The following is a 22,095-nucleotide window of genomic DNA, read 5'->3' on the forward strand; positions in this document are numbered from 1 at the left end:
TACACTTTTATCGAAATTTACAGATGAAATAAATACTTATCTAGGAGATAAAAAGTTCGTTGTAGCCATATTCTACGATTTAAAAAAAGCATTTGACACCTTAGAAACTAACACCCTTTTAAATGCAATGGACGAATGCGGAGTGGGGCAGCCACTAAACTGCTGGTTTCGTGACTACCTCACATCGCGTTCATATCGCGTCAAAATAAGTGACTGCTTAAGTGACGAGATACAAGTGCGATACGGAGTTCCCCAAGGCTCCGTATGAGGTCCCTTATGTTATCTCATGCACGTCAACAGTTTGTGTGGAGCATTGCGAAACAGTTCTGCATATATGTTTGCTGACGATCTATGTACGCTACGTGCAGGAACCAATCTTAACGAGGCCTGTCACTTAATTCAGCAAGACGCAGTAGTGAAATGGTCCCATGATAATGGGATCATACTAAATTCTGCAAAAACTAAATTTATTATTATACAGTCTCCCTACATGTGCACACCAGGATCGCCCCCATTACTCTATACTCACAGCTACAGTTGTTTCCACAATAATGTAAGCAATTGCCAGTGTGAACCCATAGAAAAAGTAGACTGTGTGACATATCTTGGAATCAAGGTTGACTCTGGTTTCTCCTGGATTCAGCACATAAACTATGTTAGCAATAAGCTTCGAATCCTTTTAGGTAAATTTTATCACTTACGCAGTAAAGTGCCATGTAATATATTGAAATGTCTATATTTTGCTTTGGTAGACTCTACGCTGAGCTATGCTCTAGATTGCTACGGACTCGCATCCAAATCCCACATAGATAAACTAGAAACATTACAGATAAGGTTCTTAAAATTATTGGTCAATAATAAAACGAAAAACAAGTGTAAAGATAACTCAAAATTATTCAAAGTCTGCAAAATCTTGCCAATTAGTTTAAAACACAAATATCTCCTAACAGTAAATAACCATGGTAATCAAGCGCATAGCCTAGTACTGATCGACCACTCGCATAGCACAAAATCTGTGTCTGCTGGCAAATATGAGGTACCACGAGTACAAAACTATTTCGGTGACAGAACCCTAAAGAAAAGATTACCGTACTACCTCAATAACCTACCGTATAAGATAAGACACCAGCCCGACAAATCTAAATTTAAAAAACAGCTTAAGAAATACTTACTGGATACACTTAAGTGACACCTGTATCACAAACAGGATGTCGCTTAAGTGTGCCAATAATTAACATTTAGCATAACAAGCAATAAGTTAAGTAGCATAGCAAGTAGAATAATTTAGTTAACTATCTTACCTGCAGGCAAACTGTGAACAACAGTTTTGCAGGAAACTGTATAAATTGTATGTAAAATTTTGGATTAATAAATCTCTCTATCTATCTATCCGCGGCTTTGCGCCGCGATTCGCGCACGAGTGTGCAGTGGGCTAAGGCACAGATTACTAAGTAGATACTACGTATGGCTAAGGTAAATATCACGTGCTAAAAACACGCTAAAAATTAAAAAAAAAGAAAAAAAAGAATATTGGCGGGAAGCTCTTGTTGCGGCTTTGCAATTTGTTGCTGTTTTACGATTGTTATTTTTAATAATGTCGAGTGAGGAGGAAATTACAGTTTCGCCTAATACTTTAATGGAAAGGAAAGCGAAAATTTTTATTAGTACATATAATTGAAATACGTGCATGTTAACCGAAGACTATTTATTGTGTGACAGAATGACATGACAGCGATTCATATCAAAAACATATTTGGAACATCACAGTTCCATATTTAAACAAACACTGTAGATGGCACTGCTGGATATTAAAAACTACACCCCCACTATATCTAAGCATAGCCATCAGCATTAAAAAAACAGCTTTAAAAAGAACTAAACATACCTACTACTTAGGCACAAGTCCTAACTTCTCAAGAAATCTAAAGTGCTTGACAAACCCTAGACTCTTTGTTAATAAGTCAGCTGGCATCTCAGCTGTTGCTAAGTATTTTGCTTCTACCACACCTTTAGCAATTATATCCCTACTAAAGTGGTAACGTATGTCAACGTGTTTCGACCTATTGTGAAACACAGGGTTGGCCAATAACTTCAGGGCACTTTGGTTGTCATTATAAATTGTAATTAATGACATCTTATTTGTAATTTCATGGTACAATGACCTTAAGTACATAGCTTCTTTAATACATTCAGAAATACTAATATATTCTGATTCACAACTGCTCAAGGACACGCTATTCTGTTTCTTACTGCACCATGAAACTACACTACCAGACAAAGTGAAACAAAATCCTGAATAGGACCTCCTATCAAGAACATTACTGCCCCAGTCAGCATCAACAAACCCGGTAAGCTTTGAATCAGACTCACTACTATACCTGAGGCAATAGTGTTTTGTTTTCTTGAGATAACGCAAAACACGTTTGGCATGAGCCCAGTGTTCTCTACCATGACAGTTATTAAACTGGCTCAGATACCCTACACTAAACGCAATGTCAGGCCGCGTCAAAACCGCTAGATACATGAGACTACCAATGAGTTGTTGATAAGGTAATTCAGTATCACAGCTCTCACCTTTATCTAAGTTCAATCTTTCCTCCATAGGAGTTTGAGCAGTGTTACAGTCTGTCATATTGAACTTATGCAACAACTTGTCAACATAATCCTCCTGATCTAAAGTTATTACATTATTTTCTTTATCAACACACACATTCATACCTAAACACTGTTTGACCTGACCAAGATCTTTTAATTTAAAATGTGAAGACAGTACCTGTTTCAAACTTTTGGTTTCCTCTTCATTATTAGAAAACACAAAGAAATCGTCAACATATAGAGCTACTACAGTCAAACCATTATCATTTTTCACATATAAGCAAGGTTCAAGTTTAGACCTAGTATAACCATACTCGGTTAAGCAATCATCTACCCTCCTGTACCACGCCCTTGAGGATTGTTTAAGACCATATATGGCTCGCTTCAACTTAAGCACCTGCCCTTTACCTTCAGATGAAGGAAAGCCTTCTGGCTTCTCCATATAAATATCCTCCTCAAGATAGCCATTCAGGAAAGCAGTAGTCACATCTAAATGAGAAATATCTAAATTTAATTGCACAGATAAAGCAAATAAAAGTCTGAGAGTTGTATGCCTTACCACTGGCGCGAAGGTTTCCTCATAGTCCACTCCGTACTTCTGAGTATAGCCCTTGGCTACTAACCTGGCTCGGAACCGCACATTGCCCTCACTATCGTACTTCTTCTTAAGTACCCACTTGCACTTTACGACACTAGAGTCTTTTGGAACGCTGACAAGCTCCCAGGCCTGGTTTTCTTCAAAACTTTTTAACTCTTCTGCCATAGCCTGTCTCCATTGCTCTTTCTCTGGTCCGCGCAAAGCCTCTGATAGTGAAAGACCACTGGCATCATCCATCTTACTAGCATCTGAACATAGATTTGAAATGCCATACCTTTCAGGCGGTTTTCTTTGTTCAGCTGTTCTTAGAATTGGTCCGATCCTCTCAGGAGCAGGAACATTCTCAGGAGCTGAAACATTCTCAGTTGTGGTATCTGGATCCTCATACTCACTATCGGTCAAAGTTCTGCATGTATCTGGACTCTCATCCCCCACTGAACTTTGACAGCCTATATCAGCTTTCTGTATATTCTGTTCTTGAACTTCAATTTGACAATATTTCTCTGATTTTTCAATAATCTTTACATCTCTTGCTGTGAAAAAAGTTTTCTTTTCAGGATCGAATAGTCTGTATCCTTTGACCCCTTCTGGGTAACCCATTAGGATAGCTTCCTTAGACTTTTTCTGCCATTTCAACCTTTTCTCTTTGGGAATGTGGACCATGACAGTACTGCCGAAGATTCTTAGGTGACTTAGGTCTGGCTTGGTCCCTGTCCACATTTCAAAAGGAGTTTTGTTGTTCAATCCCGAAGCGATTGTCCTGTTCCTTAGGTAAACTGCACAACTACATGCTTCTGCCCAGAATTTTGTGGGAAGCTCAGCATCAAACAATAAGCATCTAGCCTTCTCACACACAACACGATTCTGGCGTTCGCACAACCCGTTTTGTTCAGGCGAATGTGGGTTTGTCCGTTGATGCAGTATCCCATTTACCTTCAGGAACTCGCTGAACTTCTTGCTGCAAAATTCAAGACCATTATCACTCCTTATAATCTTGATCTTTTTGTCAAGTTCATTTTCAACTTTGGCTTTAAATTCTATGAAACAATCCAGAGCTTGACTTTTCTCTTTCAAAAAATATATAAATGCCATACGACTATAGTCATCCACAAATAGCAAATAATAACGTGATCCTCCAAGAGATGTCACTTCCATTGGACCAGCTATATCCATATGAATAACATTCAGTAAATCATCACTTCTATTGCAATTGTTAGGAAATGGCAGTCTGCATTGTTTGCCTTCACAACATACCTTGCATTTACTGATGTCAATCTTGTCGCCAATACTGAAACCTTCCACTGCATCCTTCATTTTCGCCATGTATGAGCCATTAACATGTGCGAGACGACGATGCCAGGTCTCGGCAGACACTGCCATAGCAACGTTGGACGTATTTTCTGGCATATTCAATTTGTAAACGCCGTTTGTTAAAGCAGCCGTAGCAACAAGCTGTCCACTTATGTTGTAAATCTTACAACCTGTTTTAGTGAAGTCTACTTTATTACCTTTCTTTATCAGTTGGCTTACCGATAACAGGTTCGTAGTTAAACTCGGTACACATAAAACATCTTCAACGGTTATGTCGAATTCACTGTCGGGAGTCACAGTCACAATCTGTACGTTTCCGGAGCACAACACTGGCAAACATGCCTTATTTGCTACAACTATCTCGCTAGTAGCCGGCTCGTACGATGCATTCATAACCCAACTTTCATTCGCCGTAAAATGGGTACTAGCGCCGCTATCGATGTAATAATCATTTTTCTTGAAATCGGCACTTAAAAACACAGCACTGAATGCATTCGACTGTTTTCGTGTACTATTTTTTTCGATATTTGGGCACTGGTTTCGATAATGTCCGAATTCCTTGCATCGAAAACATTTGACATTGACATTTCTGACTTTTGTCATTTCGCCGCCATTCTGTTTACCACAGACAATCTTTGTTTTATTCTTCTTGTTATGTTGGTAACTTGACGTACTCGCGAACGCATTCTCAGTCTCGTTCCCATTCCTTGTCAAATTTGAATTTTTCTCTTCCATGTCTAAAAGCTTTGTTTTGATGGCGTCTGTCGTGATAGAAATGCCGGAATGCTCTATTGCCATGATCATCGGGGAATATTTCTCAGGCAAACCTGCTAACAATAGCGAGCCGATCCATTCATCACTTATTGCAAAACCCGTACCACTTAATTTTTGACCATTTGCAACCATTTTCGTTACGTATTCTGACATCGAAGTCGAATTTTCGAGTCTTATGGAAATCAAATTTCGTAACAACGTAATTTTTCTCTCGAAACCGGAGTCGTCAAATAAGCTTTTGAGTTTAGTCCACAATTCAACCGTAGTTGTGACGCCTTTTACATGGACATACAAGGAAGGATCGATTGTCAAAATCAATTTCGCACGGGCTTTTTCGTCATCGGCAACTTCTGTACCCGTAGTTTCTGGCTTACGCGTAATAAACTTCTGCGTGCCGTCTAGGATAAGAAAATTCTCTGCCGCGAAAACCCATTCACAATAGTTCTCTCGGCCACGTAACTTGGGCACATTCGCCACATAGTTTGGTGACGACATCTTCGGATTTCTGTCACAGATCGCACTCACAATATATCACACACGATACACTATAAACTAGCAATCTAATACTTGACTAAACCCCCCGTATTTATCAATTTAAAAAGCCCATAACCTATAATTGAAATACGTGCATGTTAACCGAAGACTATTTATTGTGTGACAGAATGACATGACAGCGATTCATATCAAAAACATATTTGGAACATCACAGTTCCATATTTAAACAAACACTGTAGATGGCACTGCTGGATATTAAAAACTACAGTACATTATGATACAAGTGTGCTAAGTTGGTTATTACACACGAGGCGATATTGTGCGCGCGAGCTGTAAGCGAGCGCGCAATAAGAAAGCCGATGTGTGTAATGACCAATGCACACGCGTTTCATACGACGTTTTTCAACACACTTGCGAGAAAAAAAAGACTCATATTAATCAAATTTTAATAGTTAAAACATAGTTCAATCAGTTAGTATTGTGTGTTTCATCTGTCATACTCGTACTGCCGGCCGGCCCTCGCTCGCCCCGGCCGCGGGCGGCGCGGCGGGCGGGCCGGCCGGGCCGCGCAGGCGGTCGGGCGCGCCCGTACCCGCCAGTCCGACCAATTAAAGAAGGCTCCCTTTTCGTGCATATTATTAGCAATCAGTTAGCTTCTTAACTCAGTCGGATAATATAATGAAAAAGCACGAGTGGAATAATACACTGAAAGAGCACGCGTATTTAATATCTAGGATTATGAGCCAAAACTCGGTGGAATAAAAACGTCGTTTTGAGCAAGTGTGTTGAAAATGTATTTTATTTGTTTGCCATTGTTTTATTTTACTCACAATCGAAGTGAAAAGCAGTGTGTATAACTCAGGCACAAACGCCTATTTTTATCCTCGGCTATATTGGTCCTCGCTGCCGCTCGGACCAATAAATTACAGACCAATACAGATGAATCGCTTTGTGCCCTTGTTGTACAATCTACTATATACAAAAACGGAAGTTAAATGATTACTTGCCTGTTTAGATTCCTTTTGAAGTCATGTCTACGAGTTTGTATGAATTACTTTTCCATTGGAACTACACCACAGAATAAGTAATAGTAGACTACACATAGCAGTATGGTGGCTAATACTAAGTACGTTTAAAGTTAAACATTGCAGCCAAAGAGCATAATATATTAATCACTACGTGCCGTTCTAATTGCAGCTACTAAAGCAAGTTCTGTTTCTCTCATGCTGTGCAGCAGTTGTTATATGGATTCATCATGGACGTCAGCAAAACTTAGCACCCCTACCCTAAGCTAACAGTTATGCTGACTGTACAAAATTTTCAAATCTTAACCCTTAAATGCATAGTGATGTATGTATGTACACAACAAAAAACATATAATTTTATGCATAATTAGGTAAAATCTATTTGGTCCTGTATATTATTTTGATCGTAAATTAATACACTTTCCGTCGTTTTATTGAAATTTGCGCAGTATTTAAGTTTAAAAAAATTACATTTATTTTAACACGAAATGGCGGAAAATTGGGAAAATTTAATGATTTTTAATATGTAATTTAGGCGGTTTTTTCGGGGTTTGTAATTATTTATATTTAAAATCTTTATTATAGGTATATTACAAATAGTATAAATTTCTAATGGTAGTAAGATTTTTTATATCTTTTACCAATAATTGTATAAATTTACATAAATTATTATTTACCCTATGTAAATTCTAATACTGGTTAAGCAGTGAAAATCGATGTTTTAATTTATATTTTTATTTTTCCTAGAATCAGTAAACAATTATGTAAGACATATATTAATTTCAGGCAAAAAGAAAAAATCATGCATTTAAGGGTTAAGCGCCCTCCAGACTATGCGCGTGAATCGCGACGTGACTTTGCGAAGGTCGCGAAGCGAACATATCGCGACATTGATGTATGACTTCACACTCGCACAACTTCACGGCGATTTAGCAGTTTGGTTTACGGCAAGATGGCGGAAAAGCATCAGCTGGCATCTTGGCATCAGCTAATCGTGGGGTGGGTGAGGTGGGTCCGGATGATTTATTTCACAAAAAAAAACAACTGTTTCGCATCCAAACGCTTTTACTTTATTGTTATTCTATGATTAATAATTAATTAACATTCTCATCGCGTAATTTATCTACATTGATTTGCCAAATCACTTACAATGTAACTTAAGTTTACAAATTCTGGACGAATCATCAGGATTAACAGAGGCTTGTTAGCCAAGACATACAGAAAGAATTTAAACAGACTTGACAAAGATTGAGAATCTAAGTTGCAAGCAAACAGCAATTTTGTTATCAGTTTTCTAGATCTTAATAGTTGTTCAAATAAATGAGTCCGTTAACTTAGTGCACAGTAACCATTAACATTCATTTTTACTTACAATATACATTACAGATAATTTCGTTTAATTATTGTAATTAAATGATACAGGTAGGCATTTTACTATACTGGTTACAACCGAGTACCAGTAGCCAGTTAATCTAATAAACTTACGGTATTTTTTAAATTATGTTTTGAGCATACTCATTATAAATCTCTGTACAAGTTTACTATAGTAGTGTCAGACGAAAATGGTGCATTTCACATATATTATTAACCTATTCAAGTAAAGTAGGGGACACTAATATAAAACAATCTTAAAAAGCCAAAAAGAGATGCTCAATATAATTTAGTACTGACATGTTGGAGCAAATTGTGATGACAAAATACAGCAAAAATACATAAAAAATAGTGACATTTGAAAATTCGCTAATAATTCAATAAATCTTAAAAATAAACTATCTAATATTACAAGATAATGGTCGAATAGACAAACAGTTGTTAATTATGTTTCAGTCAGCTAAGTGGACGAGGTGGTCCAAATGATCTGCACACGCTCTTACTAGCTAGACAATATAGTTGTGCTCAGATCTTTTTGACCTTATCACCCGCTTAGCAACTACTACAGACATAAACGCAATCGTGCCTGCTAGTTAGATGCAATACCACGAAGTTCAAAGATCGAAATATCACTCCTCAATCGACAATAGATTCTTTAATTAATATCTTGAATCTCCAAACTTCATGTTGTCTATCCGAGCTGCACTAGCATGGAACATATATCCATAAACTTTATAAAAATAAGCTTTCTATTCACCATTAGTTCACTTCATAAATTGTAAAATGGTCTATTCGGTTCAGGCAAGTACGGACAACTCAAAATATATTTCGTTTGAAGCATCGCTAAACATTTAGAGCTAGCAAAACTGACTGCCACGGTGCTATATAGCAGGTCACACAATAGAGCTTGGTGCTTCTAAACATGTACAGTACGGACTGTACCAAATACTAAGAACTGCCAAGGAGTGAAACGCCCTGCCCGAGTATGTTTCCACATGAGTACAATCTGGGGCTCTTCAAGGCAAGAGTTAATAGGTATATGATAGGTAAGCGTGCTCCACCGTAGACCGCATCATCACTTACCATCAGGTGGGATCGTGGTCAAACGCCTGCCTATTCATCATAAAAAAAAGATACTTGTGTGATAAAAAGCCGTGCAATCAGTTTTGTTATACTCTTTGAAGGCAGACTAACCCTACGATAGTTTTCAAAATAGTTCAATGTACCCCTACCACTACACATAAACGTTGACTATATCTAAAGTTACGTTTCAACCCATTGCAAGTATGTACAAAGTTATGAACTATTCTCAAAAGGATCATAGAGACATCCTTTCAATTTTTATTATGCTTTTTGTAAACAATGTTTAAAAAAAAAAAACATGTTGCAGCTACTGCACTTAGCCATTCTTTGTAAAGATAAGAAGTTAGTGCAGTGTAGCCGGGAAGTAGCTAAACATTTACCCCCTTATTCATAAAACTATACGGGCCTGATTTAGTTAAATTATGTTTTATCCCTATCTTACAAATACATAAGTCAAAATGACAGATAAAGACAAACTATTCATAGCTAATTCAGGCCAGTAACGCGTTTATGAATAACGCCATTAGTAGCTTGTCCTTACTACTGTAGGAAATGTTGAGCTACATCCAAAAGTCCAGTCCTATTTTATAAGTGGCTTTCATCCTCCTGGCGACTCGATTTCAATGTCAAGTTGACAAAGAGTCCAAAGTTATTTAGGTCCTTCCTACTTACAGTCAGCAATACTATTAGTTTAGCACCTTTGCATTCAAAATTCTATGTAGCGGCTATTGATACTACATGTAGAGAGCCGGTCGTCAGGAGGCTATACTCGCAATAAACGTCCCGAAATAATATTATCGTACGGCCGTATACGCCCCACTGTCATTGCTATTTTTTTTGAATTTGGCTTTTCAACATGTATTTAAAGGTCATTATATAAGCTCTTACGTATAATCTATTTAAACTAAAAGTCTTGATGTTTCGACTAGTGTAGTAAAAGTTAGATCCAGTGGCGTAGCGTGAACCAATATAGCCGTGGGCGAAAACCACATCTGCGAGGCCCTTTACAGGTAATAAAAAGGTTGGCTTCACGAGGCGAAGGCCCCATTCGCCCACGCCTAGCTACGCCACTGGTTCGATCTATCTATCCCTACATAACATGGAGCGACGTATAGGTACATTAAAATAAATGCATTTCACTGCAAGCAAATGCCAAATAAACGGTTCGTCTCATGCCAAGAAAACATGTAATTTACAAATATGTATATTGTCATGTACCTACAGGACAGGTATAGTATTGTTAGCTTTAGTTACTAAAAACCTAAGGTTCACCAATGGCAAGAAGGAACAAGGCAGTCGTTAATTAGTAACAATTGTAACTTGAAAGTCCAGGCAAGATATTCCCATTTAATACAATTACTGCAACAATTAAATTTAAGTAGTACTAGTTGATACATTGTTTCGATGTGGCGGAAAAGTGATAAAAATAGATTTTTCAAGAATATAGATGAAGACAAAGAAAGAGGAAAACGTGAACAAATTGGCCGTTGGGCCCGTTTTGTCAGCGATGTTAATGGAAGTAATTGAAAAGCCAGTTTGTATGCAGGATAGTTATAATTTGTAAAATAGGAAGTTTGTATTATTTTCCACGCATATTTGCAGTACAATGAAAGTCAATAAGATTCCAAACAAAAAGAGCGTGTTTACAAAGAAATACAAATTAAAAAAGGCTTTATGAAACAGTTTATGCAGGAAATTATAAGGTATTTACTGTGCATTGAATTCAATTGAGAAGTGCAGTGCAGGTCTTACAAACGTATAAAAGTAAAATGTTGCTACGACGTTGCTTTAAATATTAGAACCAAGAGAAAGTGCGCAACAACGAAACTGCGTAAACGCATCGCAATATTGACAGTGACACGTGTTATGCTAGTATAGAAGAAAAACGCACGCATATAATATAAATCAGTCAAAAATAGCCGTTATGTCAATAAGTGTAGAACTTTTTGTACATAGTACTCGTTGCTATAATTAATTCACAATACAAGTCTAAGCTTATGCGAACATCAGGTATGATAACGAGGTGAAATGGTAATTTATTCAACATCGACTTTGTTTCGGGTTTTCGATCAGATGGGTTTTAAATAAAAGAGCTACTTACGAGTAATTCGAAGCTATATGTAACTATATTAAATCACATTTACAAACGGGTCTATCGCGAATTTATTTTGTTACCTTTATTTACCGACGTTTCGACACAGGTTTCACTGGTCGTGGTCGTGGTTGTAAATGTGATTTAATATGTGTTCAAACCGCGAAAGTTTTAAATGTAGGCAGTAGGTACAATAGGAAAAACAACCATTTTGAATTTCGAAAAGAAAAGAATAAACCATGAGCAAAACAATATATTAAATGGTACAAACATATATGTATAGTCTGTGTTTTCCAAGTGAATAGCAAATCGGTGAAGGCAAGGGAGTATTGCTGCTGTAGGTACTAATAGTTTGTACTTGAGAAGTAGAGAGACGTAAATTAAATAATAGATTTAGTTTATATACGAAGATTCTAATATATTTCAGTTCATTTACTGGGTCAAAGTCAAAGCCGTTATTGTGTACGAATAATATTTACATAGCATAATTCATGTTTGATATATATGATATGACTCAATGATGTTTTAAGTTTTATTGCAATTAAAACACACCTTACAATATAATTGGTTCATCAAACATCAAACATTTATTCAGTAAATAGGCCACAGGGGCACGTTTAGTTCAGATCTTGTCTTTTTGCAAGTAACGTGACTGTAAATTTATATTGTAAGATATGTTTCTGCTCACAGAAATTTTCCCTAGGCAGTTTTTGTAATTTCCATGCAGTGGGCCTTACGTCCTGACAGGAATATCATTTTGTGAGTATTCATTTGAAAGCTGAACCATGATGGCACTACTCAGTGTTATACATTTTGCAGCATTTTATTGGGAAACGATTGGCAATCCAGTTATAGACAAACCAATAGAGTCACGGAAAATATACACACACTTTTTGTTTTGTTTCGTAGGCTTACGCTTATACATTCGGGCAGCAAGCACCATTTTGAAAAACAAATGGCGGATGAATTAAAGGCCTCGTGAATGTAGGTACAGGGAATCGAACATGATCATGATCAAGGACGGCCATGTTTACATCCGCTCTGGGCTATACAGTCCGCTAACCATACTGACTACCGGGGTCGTAAAACTTCTTGCTCACACTTGCATTTGAGACAATAGTAGTGAAAGAGACAGTTATTATGTTATATGTATATTTGACACAACACTTCAAGCTCGATATACGAATATAGACTTTATGCTCCAGAGTTACGGTTGACATTGTAGTCACATATATAATGTATAGTCAGTTGTTTTCATTCCTCAAAGCCCCGATACAAAAAATGTAATAAATATCAATTGAGATGAAGAATATAAATGTCTTTTTTTTGCAGCAGGGCTTCTGAAGTTATATTTGCCTAGTGGAGTGTAGGCCTCGACAGAGCGGGCCTCACGACCCGCCGTTGCACAAGTATAGACTTTGTGTGCCACAGTTACAGATGACATTCTACTGTCACAATTGTAACTATAGTCAGTAGTTCTAGCCCTCTAAGCCCCCAAGCAAAAAATGTAAATGTCAATTGAGATGCACTCCGTTTGAGTATAACTACCAATTTGAGTGGAAGGTTTTTTGCAGAGGGGTTTATGAGGTTATATTTGCCTAGTGGAGTGTGGGCCTCGTTACAGCAGGCTTCATGACTCTCCAATGGACAAATATAAACTTTATATGCCCGAGTTACGGTTGATATTAGTCACGTATAATGTAAAGTTAGAGGTTTAACCCCCTAAGCCCCCATGCAAGAAAATTAAATATCTATTGAGATGCACTTTATTCTTTGTGTAAAGTTTTTTGCAGCGGGGCTTCTGAGGTTATATTTGCCTAGTGGTATGTAGGCCTCGCCGCAGCGGGCCTCACGACTCGCCGTTGCCGCTGTCGTCTCCGTCCTCGCCGGCCTCGATCTCCTCGTCCGACGTGTCGAGGTCATCGTAGTCGTCGTCGTAGAAATCAGTCATGTCCAGCTGGAATGGGAAAAGTGACGGTTAGAATTCATTTGGCTTTTGAGACGAATGACGCGTTGGGATATACAAGGTTGCCATTTTCCGGTTGTCGATATGTATAATTTCTAATTTTATTTTTATGCCTATATGCGAGAGAGCGCTGGTGGCCTAGCGGTAAGAAAGTGCGACTTTCAATCCGGAGGTCGCGGGTTCAAATCCCGGCTCGTACCATCGCCCACACTGTTAACTGTCCATCGGTGGACCTTATTACAAAAGGCAAGGTCCACCGATGGACAGTTAACAGTGTTGCTGTTTGTACATATGAGTTTTTCAGAACTTGGGTACGAAATATTATTAGATTTTTACCAGTCGCTTTTCGGCGAAGGAAAACATCGTGAGGAAACCGGACTAATCCCAATAAGGTCTAGTTTACCCTCTGGGTTGGAAGGTCAGATAGCAGTCGCTTTCGTAAAAACCAAAGATAGATATAACTCCGTAATAGATGGATACAGTCTAAGGAAAAAACGTGCCTCGAAAATCAAGAAAATTTGATTCTCGTTCAGAGGGCGCTACTAGCTTTGGCGAACTGTCGTATAGATGGCGTTGACGGTTTCGTTTGTTATTTAACAATTTTAACGCATATCAGTGAAAGAACATGGGTCAAAATCATAAAAATAATTAATGCAAATAAAAAAAATCATTTATCCATATCTAAATACATTTTATCGTATTTTTATAAATCTTCATTTTTAGTTTTAAAGTGTGTCGACAGATGGCAGTGAATTTACTGGGGTTACAAAATTTACTATGACAGTACCGCTCTAGTATAAGTTACTCTATGGTAAAAACTATTAGTGCCTACGCCAATTGCAGCGAGCTGCACAAGTGTATGCCAATTTTATGAATGGAATTCATTCGTAAAGTGAGTATGCACTTTTGCAGCTGGGTGTACATTTGACTTGAGCATTACAGATACATATCATAAATAACATATGATTACATAACAACGCATCTAATAACTATCAACGCCGTACTCGAGCATAACGCAGCGTCCTACGTAGGCGAACAACACGCGAACGCGAAACGAAGCGATGCGGCATGGGGTTAATCAATCCTTTGATACCTATAGAAGTGTGCGATCTCGTTGCGTTGCGAACGCGAACGCCGTGGGCCCGCCGCGCCGCGCCCCGCCGCTTCGCTTCGCGTTCGCGAGTTGTTCGTTTACGTAAGACGCAGCGTAACACTTAAGATGACTTAGGTAATTATTTCTAATTTAGACATTACTCGATATTTCGTTGTCTGGCTCTTTTATCACGTTACTCTTGCATATTCGAGCGACAAGATAGAAACATAGGTTTGCGGTAGCTCGTCTTCTATTGTAACTATACATTTCATATATTAGCAGGTATAAGGTTCATTGAGTTTATATCTTATGACGTCATAAAGGATGTAAGGTAACGTTATTGGCAAAAATCAGAAAGGCAAATCTAATCTTATCTTGCAAACACCGTCTAGCCAAGTGGGCATATTTTAAAATTGAACATTTTTTATTCGTATTCCAGATCAGAGTGAATGACGTAAGGTGTTTTCATAAAGTCAGCATATCACAAACAGTCGATACAGTAACGCTCGTCGACATATACCTACTATTTTTATTAATAAATTGTGATATATTTTTATGACCGCGCTTGAGCGTGACAATACCATATGGAGGAAAACGGAAGAGTATCGAGTAGCAAAATATTCAACTAGGGAACGAATCAAATCATTTTTATCAAATATTTTGATGTGTGTTTTTAATTAGTCACAATACTATGTAGCTATAAGTAGATTATAAACTGAAATACTTGTCATATACTAAAGAAAAAGTGATCAAACCCTCCACAGTGGCCGAGGTCGGAAACACAATATTGTCAAAATTCATAAACATTTTGATGATTTTGACAACATTTGGTAAATCGACCTGTACCATACTATCTTAAGGCTGCCTATCCACTGAGGCGGAGATGAGAGAAGATGAGAGGAGACACGTGGGACTCAATCAATAGGATTGATTGTAATTTAGCGGAGCGGAGAAGAGAACCAATGCTATTGTTTGATTTCCGCATGTCTCCTCTTATCTCCGCCTCGGTGGAAAGGCAGCTTTATTGTATTGTCAATTGATCATTAAAATACCATATTAAAACTAGGTAAAGTCAATTCAGCTAAGTGTGTTGTAGGCGGATATTAAATGAGAATTTTGACATATAGTGCTAATCTCGCTCCAGCTCTTATGAATCAACCTATAAGTACTGTTAGTAAGTACACTTCCACAGCTGTGTCAAAGTGCAAACAACTGTTCCTATACATTTATAAATGGAATCGATGCTAAAATAATTAGGAAAATAAAAATCAAGTTTATAGTCTACATGTTTTGACTCCTATTTCACTACCCTGACAATTGACACCCGACATTGACATATCGACCACCAATGTACGGCGAACTATTATTATCAGAGTGGTGTAACAGGGGCCTGGTATAAAAGAAAGTCGGTCAAAATGAATATTTAATTTAGTAATATTAAAGTGCATTCTGCAGCGTGTCGTGATGATGTAAAGCGACGTTGACATCGCGTCAGCAATCGATATCCGTTGCCAATCCGGCCGTCTGGCCTTGTCCGTTTATCTTTCCTTTTATAGTCGCACCAAGTTCATCTTCTGTTCCGTACCCGTGTTAACTGCCATGTTTATTGTGTTTATTTAATTATATTACTGCCGGGCTAGCACATCATATTCATATTCATATTCGTATATTCATAATAATTCATATTACATGTCGTTTTAGGTAAAAACGGGACCCTATTACTAAGACTCCGCAGTCCGTCTGCCCGTCTGTCTGCCTGTCACCAGGCTGTATCTCATGAACCGTGATAGCTAGACAGTTGAAATTTTCACAGATGATGTATTTCTGTTGCCGCTATAACAACAAATACTAAAAACAGAACAAAATAAATATTTAAGGGGGGCTCCCATACCACAAACGTGATTTTTTTGCCGTTTTATGCGTAATGGTACGGAACCCTTCGTGCGCGAGTCCGACTCGCACTTGTACATCATCTGTGAAAATTTCAACTGTCTAGCTATCACGGTTCATGAGATACAGCCTGGTGACAGATAAGACAGACGAACAGACAGTTCTTAGTAATAGGGTCCCGTTTTTATCCTTTGGGTACGGAACCCTAAAAACGGAAATGTCATTTTAAATAACTTGGAAGCGCTAATCGATGTTATGTGTATTACCTGTGGTTCCTGCGTGGTGGACTTGACTTGCGTTTTGATACAGTAGTCTTCCAGCGTGAGAGGCACGACGATGCCTTCTCTTTCAGCGTCTATGCGCGCGACTTGCGCTTGCTTCCTGTAAGAATAATTACACAATTAAAACGCTTGTAAGGTTGCATATTAATGGTAAGATTGGTAAGTTGATTTATGACAATTTCAAATGTAAGCACGATACTTGTTACTGGTTTGTCAATAAGTACCTATTGTATTTGACATTTCATCGCGCTCAAAATAAACAATTAAAATTCTCAACACAATGACGAAATAGTACATTACGATACCAGTGCGAAAAATAGGAAATTCGTAACGACTGGCGATAAATTAAACCACGACCGAAGGGAGTGTTTTAAATCGACACGAGTTATTCAAAATAATAAGAATCTATATATCTGCGAGATAAATTAGAAGGGTGTACCTATATGAAGTGTGAGCCTCTTTCCTCTACCTAGTCCATCCATACCTCCGTGGCGTCGCGCGATAGGGTTGCCAGATCTTTTTTGAGTAATATAGTATTTGGCGGTTTAAATGATTAAAAAAATAGAGTACAAACAGGAAAAAATTAGTATTTCTATATTTTTAACATATTTTTTGCTTATTTTAGTTTCAGTTTAAAATAAAGTATTTTAACTTAGCGTATACTTCATGTGTTTCGTATAAATCTCATAAAGTACACAGAGGCCAAATATAGTACAATACTATACTATACATTATAGCATGTCTGGCAACCCTATTACGTGAACACAGAATTTGTGTAGTAATAAAAATAATTACCTATAGGAAATGCCTCCGTGCTTTGAAAATTTGAATAAACTTCCAAAGAGACTAAACGAGTCCGCTTCTTTTTATAATCTACAAAGGAACTTGCTTGCAGCATAAAAATATTCGTATCTCTACTAGCAAATTGAAGAAGATTTTCTCGGATTTGCACATTTGTAAAGCAACTGATGCCAGCTCGTCAGCTCTGTTATGATCCTGATTAGCGTACACTATAATAGTGTACAAATAGTAGTAATAAACCATTTCAAAAGTGCATTACAGCTCGTCAAGCTCCCCCGCTGATAATTCTGACCTAGTTTGTATGGTACGATGTATCGATGTCGTCTGTTGGTAGATATTATAACAGTTTCCTATTAATTACGTAACGACGCACTGGCGTCGCGTTTTCCTATAACAATTATTGTACATAACGACTATTCGTTGTTTGCAGAATGATGCCTAGTTCCATTTGTAAGCTCTCTGATAACGGTTAATTAAGTATTATCCCTTATTACTAGCGAAATATGTAGCACTAGTAATAGGTATAGTATAATATCTATGTAAATTAATAGCTGTAGGTTTGGGATTGTTGGTCAGCGAGATCACGGACATAAAAGGGCCGTGTGGACTGTTTACAGTCAGTTCGTGCGTAGAAAAACTTAAGATTATAGGAAATTTAACTCGCGTCCACGTTGGGAGATCTCTCATTTTAAAACTTCGAGCTAAATTGCTCTGAAACTGTTTGCTTACAATAGGATAAGGTATCCATGCCTGTAGTTTATGTAGCTTCATACCATAGTAAAAAAAATACCCCAAATTCAAGTTTTTCAATAAGCCTTGTTTGGTCTTTATTTCGTTTGTTTTATAAGCTGTAGCTATATAAACTAATTACAGGCATAGATATACCTCATGTAATTGTATGTGCAAAGTTTCATTACAATCCAACACGTATGTTTCAAGAAGAGAATACGAAACTCCGTTTGTATGGGAAGATGAAATTCGGCCGAACTTATTATTATTGGGTTAATACGGGCCTTTGGGTGTCACTTCGACCAATCAGTGATCTATTGTGACGGCCCTTTAAAGTTGATTGCTAATGCCCGTTGAGTCCAGAAAATTCCAGATTCTTTGGGCCGTAATGTTCGTAACAGCCGAACTGTAACGGCCGAACTTGCTGCGGCCTCTTAACGCTAAGTTGTAGGATGGGTTGCTTACCTTATAATATTCTCATATTCCTTATCCTTGCCCTTGGAGTCACGCCAGCGCCTGTACATGACGCTCGCGTCCACATTGGCCGGGCTGAAGGTGTTGGGCTCGTTAAGGAGCGAGATCACGGAGAGCAGGACCGTGCGGACCGACTGCGTGGGGTTCCAGCGCTCGCACGGCAGCTCGCCCGACTGCGGGTCGTCCACGGGCGGGTGCAGGATTGATATGCAGAGGTCTCCGTTCTGGAAAGAGAATGTTGTTGATTAGAGTAGTTACAGGTGACAATGCCATCCTGTCTTAGCCAAGTGGAGGAGGTAATAGGGATGATGACACATGTTGAATTTTATAACAAAATCTAGTAAAATAGATAGCAAATGCGCAATTTATCTCAATAATGTGGATATTAAAATAATATATGGAAATGATACGAAAATACAGGACCTGAAAGTTTCAAAATTTAAGTTTTTTTTTTAACTTCCAAAAAGGAAAAAGTAAGGGTACCATTATATTCCTTACATTTTATCAAAAAAAAGATTGTATAGCAACTATATGCATAAACGCAATATTTCACCGACAAAAATGCAATTTACTTGTTTTGTCCATACATTTAAGATGGACTCTCAGTGACCTTGACGTCACGTTCACTTATAGTTTTGTTAGAAGCGTTTCGTGAGTGAAGTACGAGTGTCGGACTTTGACTATCATTTCTGACTTTTGTATGGCTTTAATGCAATGGGTCCCATATAGACATTTGATCCTAAAAACAATTGTGATCGATTGATACCATTCATGAAAATTTGTCATCAAGCCTGAGCCTGACCTGTTTTATAAACGTAAGCAATCTGTTATAGGTACAACTGAAAGGACATTTAAGCAAATAGAATTGAAAATAAATTTCCGCGAGTATTAAAGGTTTCAGGCGTTACACGTTGACGACACGGCGTTCATGTGGTCAGTTTTAAACTCCTCTGGCTCATTGTAGATCTTATTATATACATCTGTTCCTGGATGGAACACATACTCGTACAATGTGGATTAACTCACAGGTACAGTTTAATTGTTCCGAGCACGGCCTCCTTTCAATGACAGCAGACACTGCAAATATTTTACTAATTTTGCCTGTGGGAACACTGGAATGATCGACAAGGTCGCCTTAATCAGATTGTTTAAAACTTAAACGAGTTTTAATCATAATATAATGTGCTTCTGTACCAAACAATACACATGCAGTTTCCGACAGATATAAATTAACATGTATAACTTTGTGATGATAGCGTAGCTAGGTCAATACGAAACAGAGGACGTAGGTTTACTTTACATATACGTTTAGGTATTGCGTGATGACACTGATGACGATCGGGCGATATAAGTGTATCACCAGTATCGCATGAATTAGTTCCGACAGCAGGTCAGAGTTGCGCACTCACAAGTTATTCTTGCGTTTTGTGGAACTACGTGGCTGTTTGAGCGACCTAGTTCGCAGAGTGGAGCTGAAAGATGGGCTGGGCGGTGCGGGTCACAACTTTTGAATAGTGCGCGTGCGGGACAAAAGGATGCTCTGGGGAAAGGCGGAACGAAGATGATGTCGATTATTGTGACAGTTATTGAGTAAAATAGAGATTAAAAGAATAAAAATAGATCAGAAGTAGCTATATTTTACCTAGCTAGCCTAGCTAGATTAATATAATCTAGTATTAATACAATCTAATGGCCGGAGATATCAAATAAACTGGTGGGAAATGAAAAGACGCGTCGTCACGTCTCTGGTGCCCGATTATACACATACCTACAGTACCGGCCAATAATATATCACCTCCATGTTTTTACGGTATACCGTAAAAACAGCTAGTTAGTTATAGTAGTAAGTTATAACTTTATATATTTGTGAGTGACTTCCACCTCACTGCTTTAGGTGGTCTAGTAGTATTCCTTTGTACGGGCGATGAGAAAAATTGGTCTCATGTAATGGTTTTTTCATAGAGTTTTTTTTTAATGTTATTTAATGTTAACTTCATTTTTTCACTAGAGGTTTTATAGTAACATGCTGAGTATCCTCTTGTAATTCACAGTATTTCATTGCAATATTCATCATTTATTTGTATAAAATAACAAAAAAAATATGCAATCTAAAAACTAACCTATATTGTTTACTCTATACAAGCTCATACAAAAACACTCAAAGGTGACATATTATTGGCAGATACTGTATTCACATTACAAATAGAGCACATAATTTACATGTTATATGAAAATGTAAATAAACCTGACTTAAAAACCGTTGCTGATGAAACTGAATTATTGTGCTTATGAATATACTCATACTCACAACAACACTATAACAATGTTTATTCATAAAAAGTACTGCTACACACATTTTAATGTAGGTCGGCAATGCCGGCGTGTAAGTGTCCCTTTGTGGCTACGTATAACGTGGAGATCGCGACACTGTGGAAATTGTGCAAGCAGATTGTGGAAGTAAATAACATACATATTGCCACTAACCACCAGGGGAGTTTTCTAAGTGCTGAGCGAGTGCGGTGGCTCTAACGATTAGGGCAGGATTTCCTATTTTTGCGTGGAAAATTGGTAACATAATAAATAAGTATGTTGCGGTGGTATTTTTGTCAGAAATATAGCAATGTAATTGCACCTTTGTGCCGGTTATTATTTGTGTCGTTGACATGTAGTCTTTAAAACATACTTCCGGCTTCTATTCCGGCATTCTACATACTCTTATGTCACTCGTGTCTAATATTTGCTAGTATGTAATGGTGATTCCTATATAAAATAAAATATATCATATTATCAATATAAACTGTTTTCTTTATTTTATTGTATCAATTTTTTTAATACGGCAGGGGCAGGGTTTTTGTGAGGGCGGAATGTGTAGCAAAACAGCATGGGGGGTAAATTACTTTACCAATAATCCATAGATTTTCTTATAAAAAAAAAATGTAAAGCGTATTTATTCGGGTGCTTCTTATACCATCGAAATTATATTTTTCTACGGGGCACTCGCTTATTGTGATATCTACCACTAAAAAACCAATATATTTTTTTAAAGATTTTTTTTATACATTTTAGGGGTCGCTGCCGCTCTTTGAAAATTTTGACCCTCCATACAAGATGATTTTTTTCAATTATTTTTTTTCATTTTTCGTTGTGGGGCGATGAGTCAGGTTGTATTCATGTGCAACTTAACATAAAGAAGAAGGCCGCTGATTTTTCAAAATTATTTTATTAATATTTTAGTGGTTCTAAGTATTGATGTACAGGTGCGACAGCACCGTCCATTATTTCTGTCCCTAAAACACACAAAAAAAATTAGCAAATGACTCGCCGATGCCGCGATGACACGTGTCGTGTAACATCGCTGAGAAACTCCACCCTTACAGCTACCGCGAACATCGGTATTCGAAGAACATCTACCTCCATCTCTATCGCTCTTGCATTATTCGAGAGACCGGGCTGCTGACAGACGATTTTCTAATTTCGATGTCTGCTCACGAACAATTCCATCTCCAGCCAAATTGAT

General features: G+C 37.7%; 1 protein-coding gene across 1 annotated transcript in view; it reads right to left on the reverse strand.

Moving 5' to 3' along the window:
- Nucleotides 1-7,845: 7,845 nt before the first annotated feature.
- LOC134749231 (ubiquitin-conjugating enzyme E2 R2) overlaps nt 7,846-22,095 on the reverse strand; it is a 38,119-nt gene continuing 23,869 nt past the window's right edge. Inside the window, exons 3-5 of the mRNA XM_063684118.1 lie at nt 18,570-18,802; nt 16,560-16,674; nt 7,846-13,301 (exon numbers count right to left, since the gene is read on the reverse strand). Coding sequence (XP_063540188.1) covers nt 13,194-13,301; nt 16,560-16,674; nt 18,570-18,802 — 456 coding nt within the window. The 3' untranslated portion in view covers nt 7,846-13,193. The remainder of the gene's footprint in view (nt 13,302-16,559; nt 16,675-18,569; nt 18,803-22,095) is intronic.

The sequence above is a fragment of the Cydia strobilella genome, chromosome 18, assembly GCF_947568885.1.
Source record: "Cydia strobilella chromosome 18, ilCydStro3.1, whole genome shotgun sequence".
NCBI classification, from domain to species: Eukaryota; Metazoa; Arthropoda; class Insecta; order Lepidoptera; family Tortricidae; genus Cydia; species Cydia strobilella.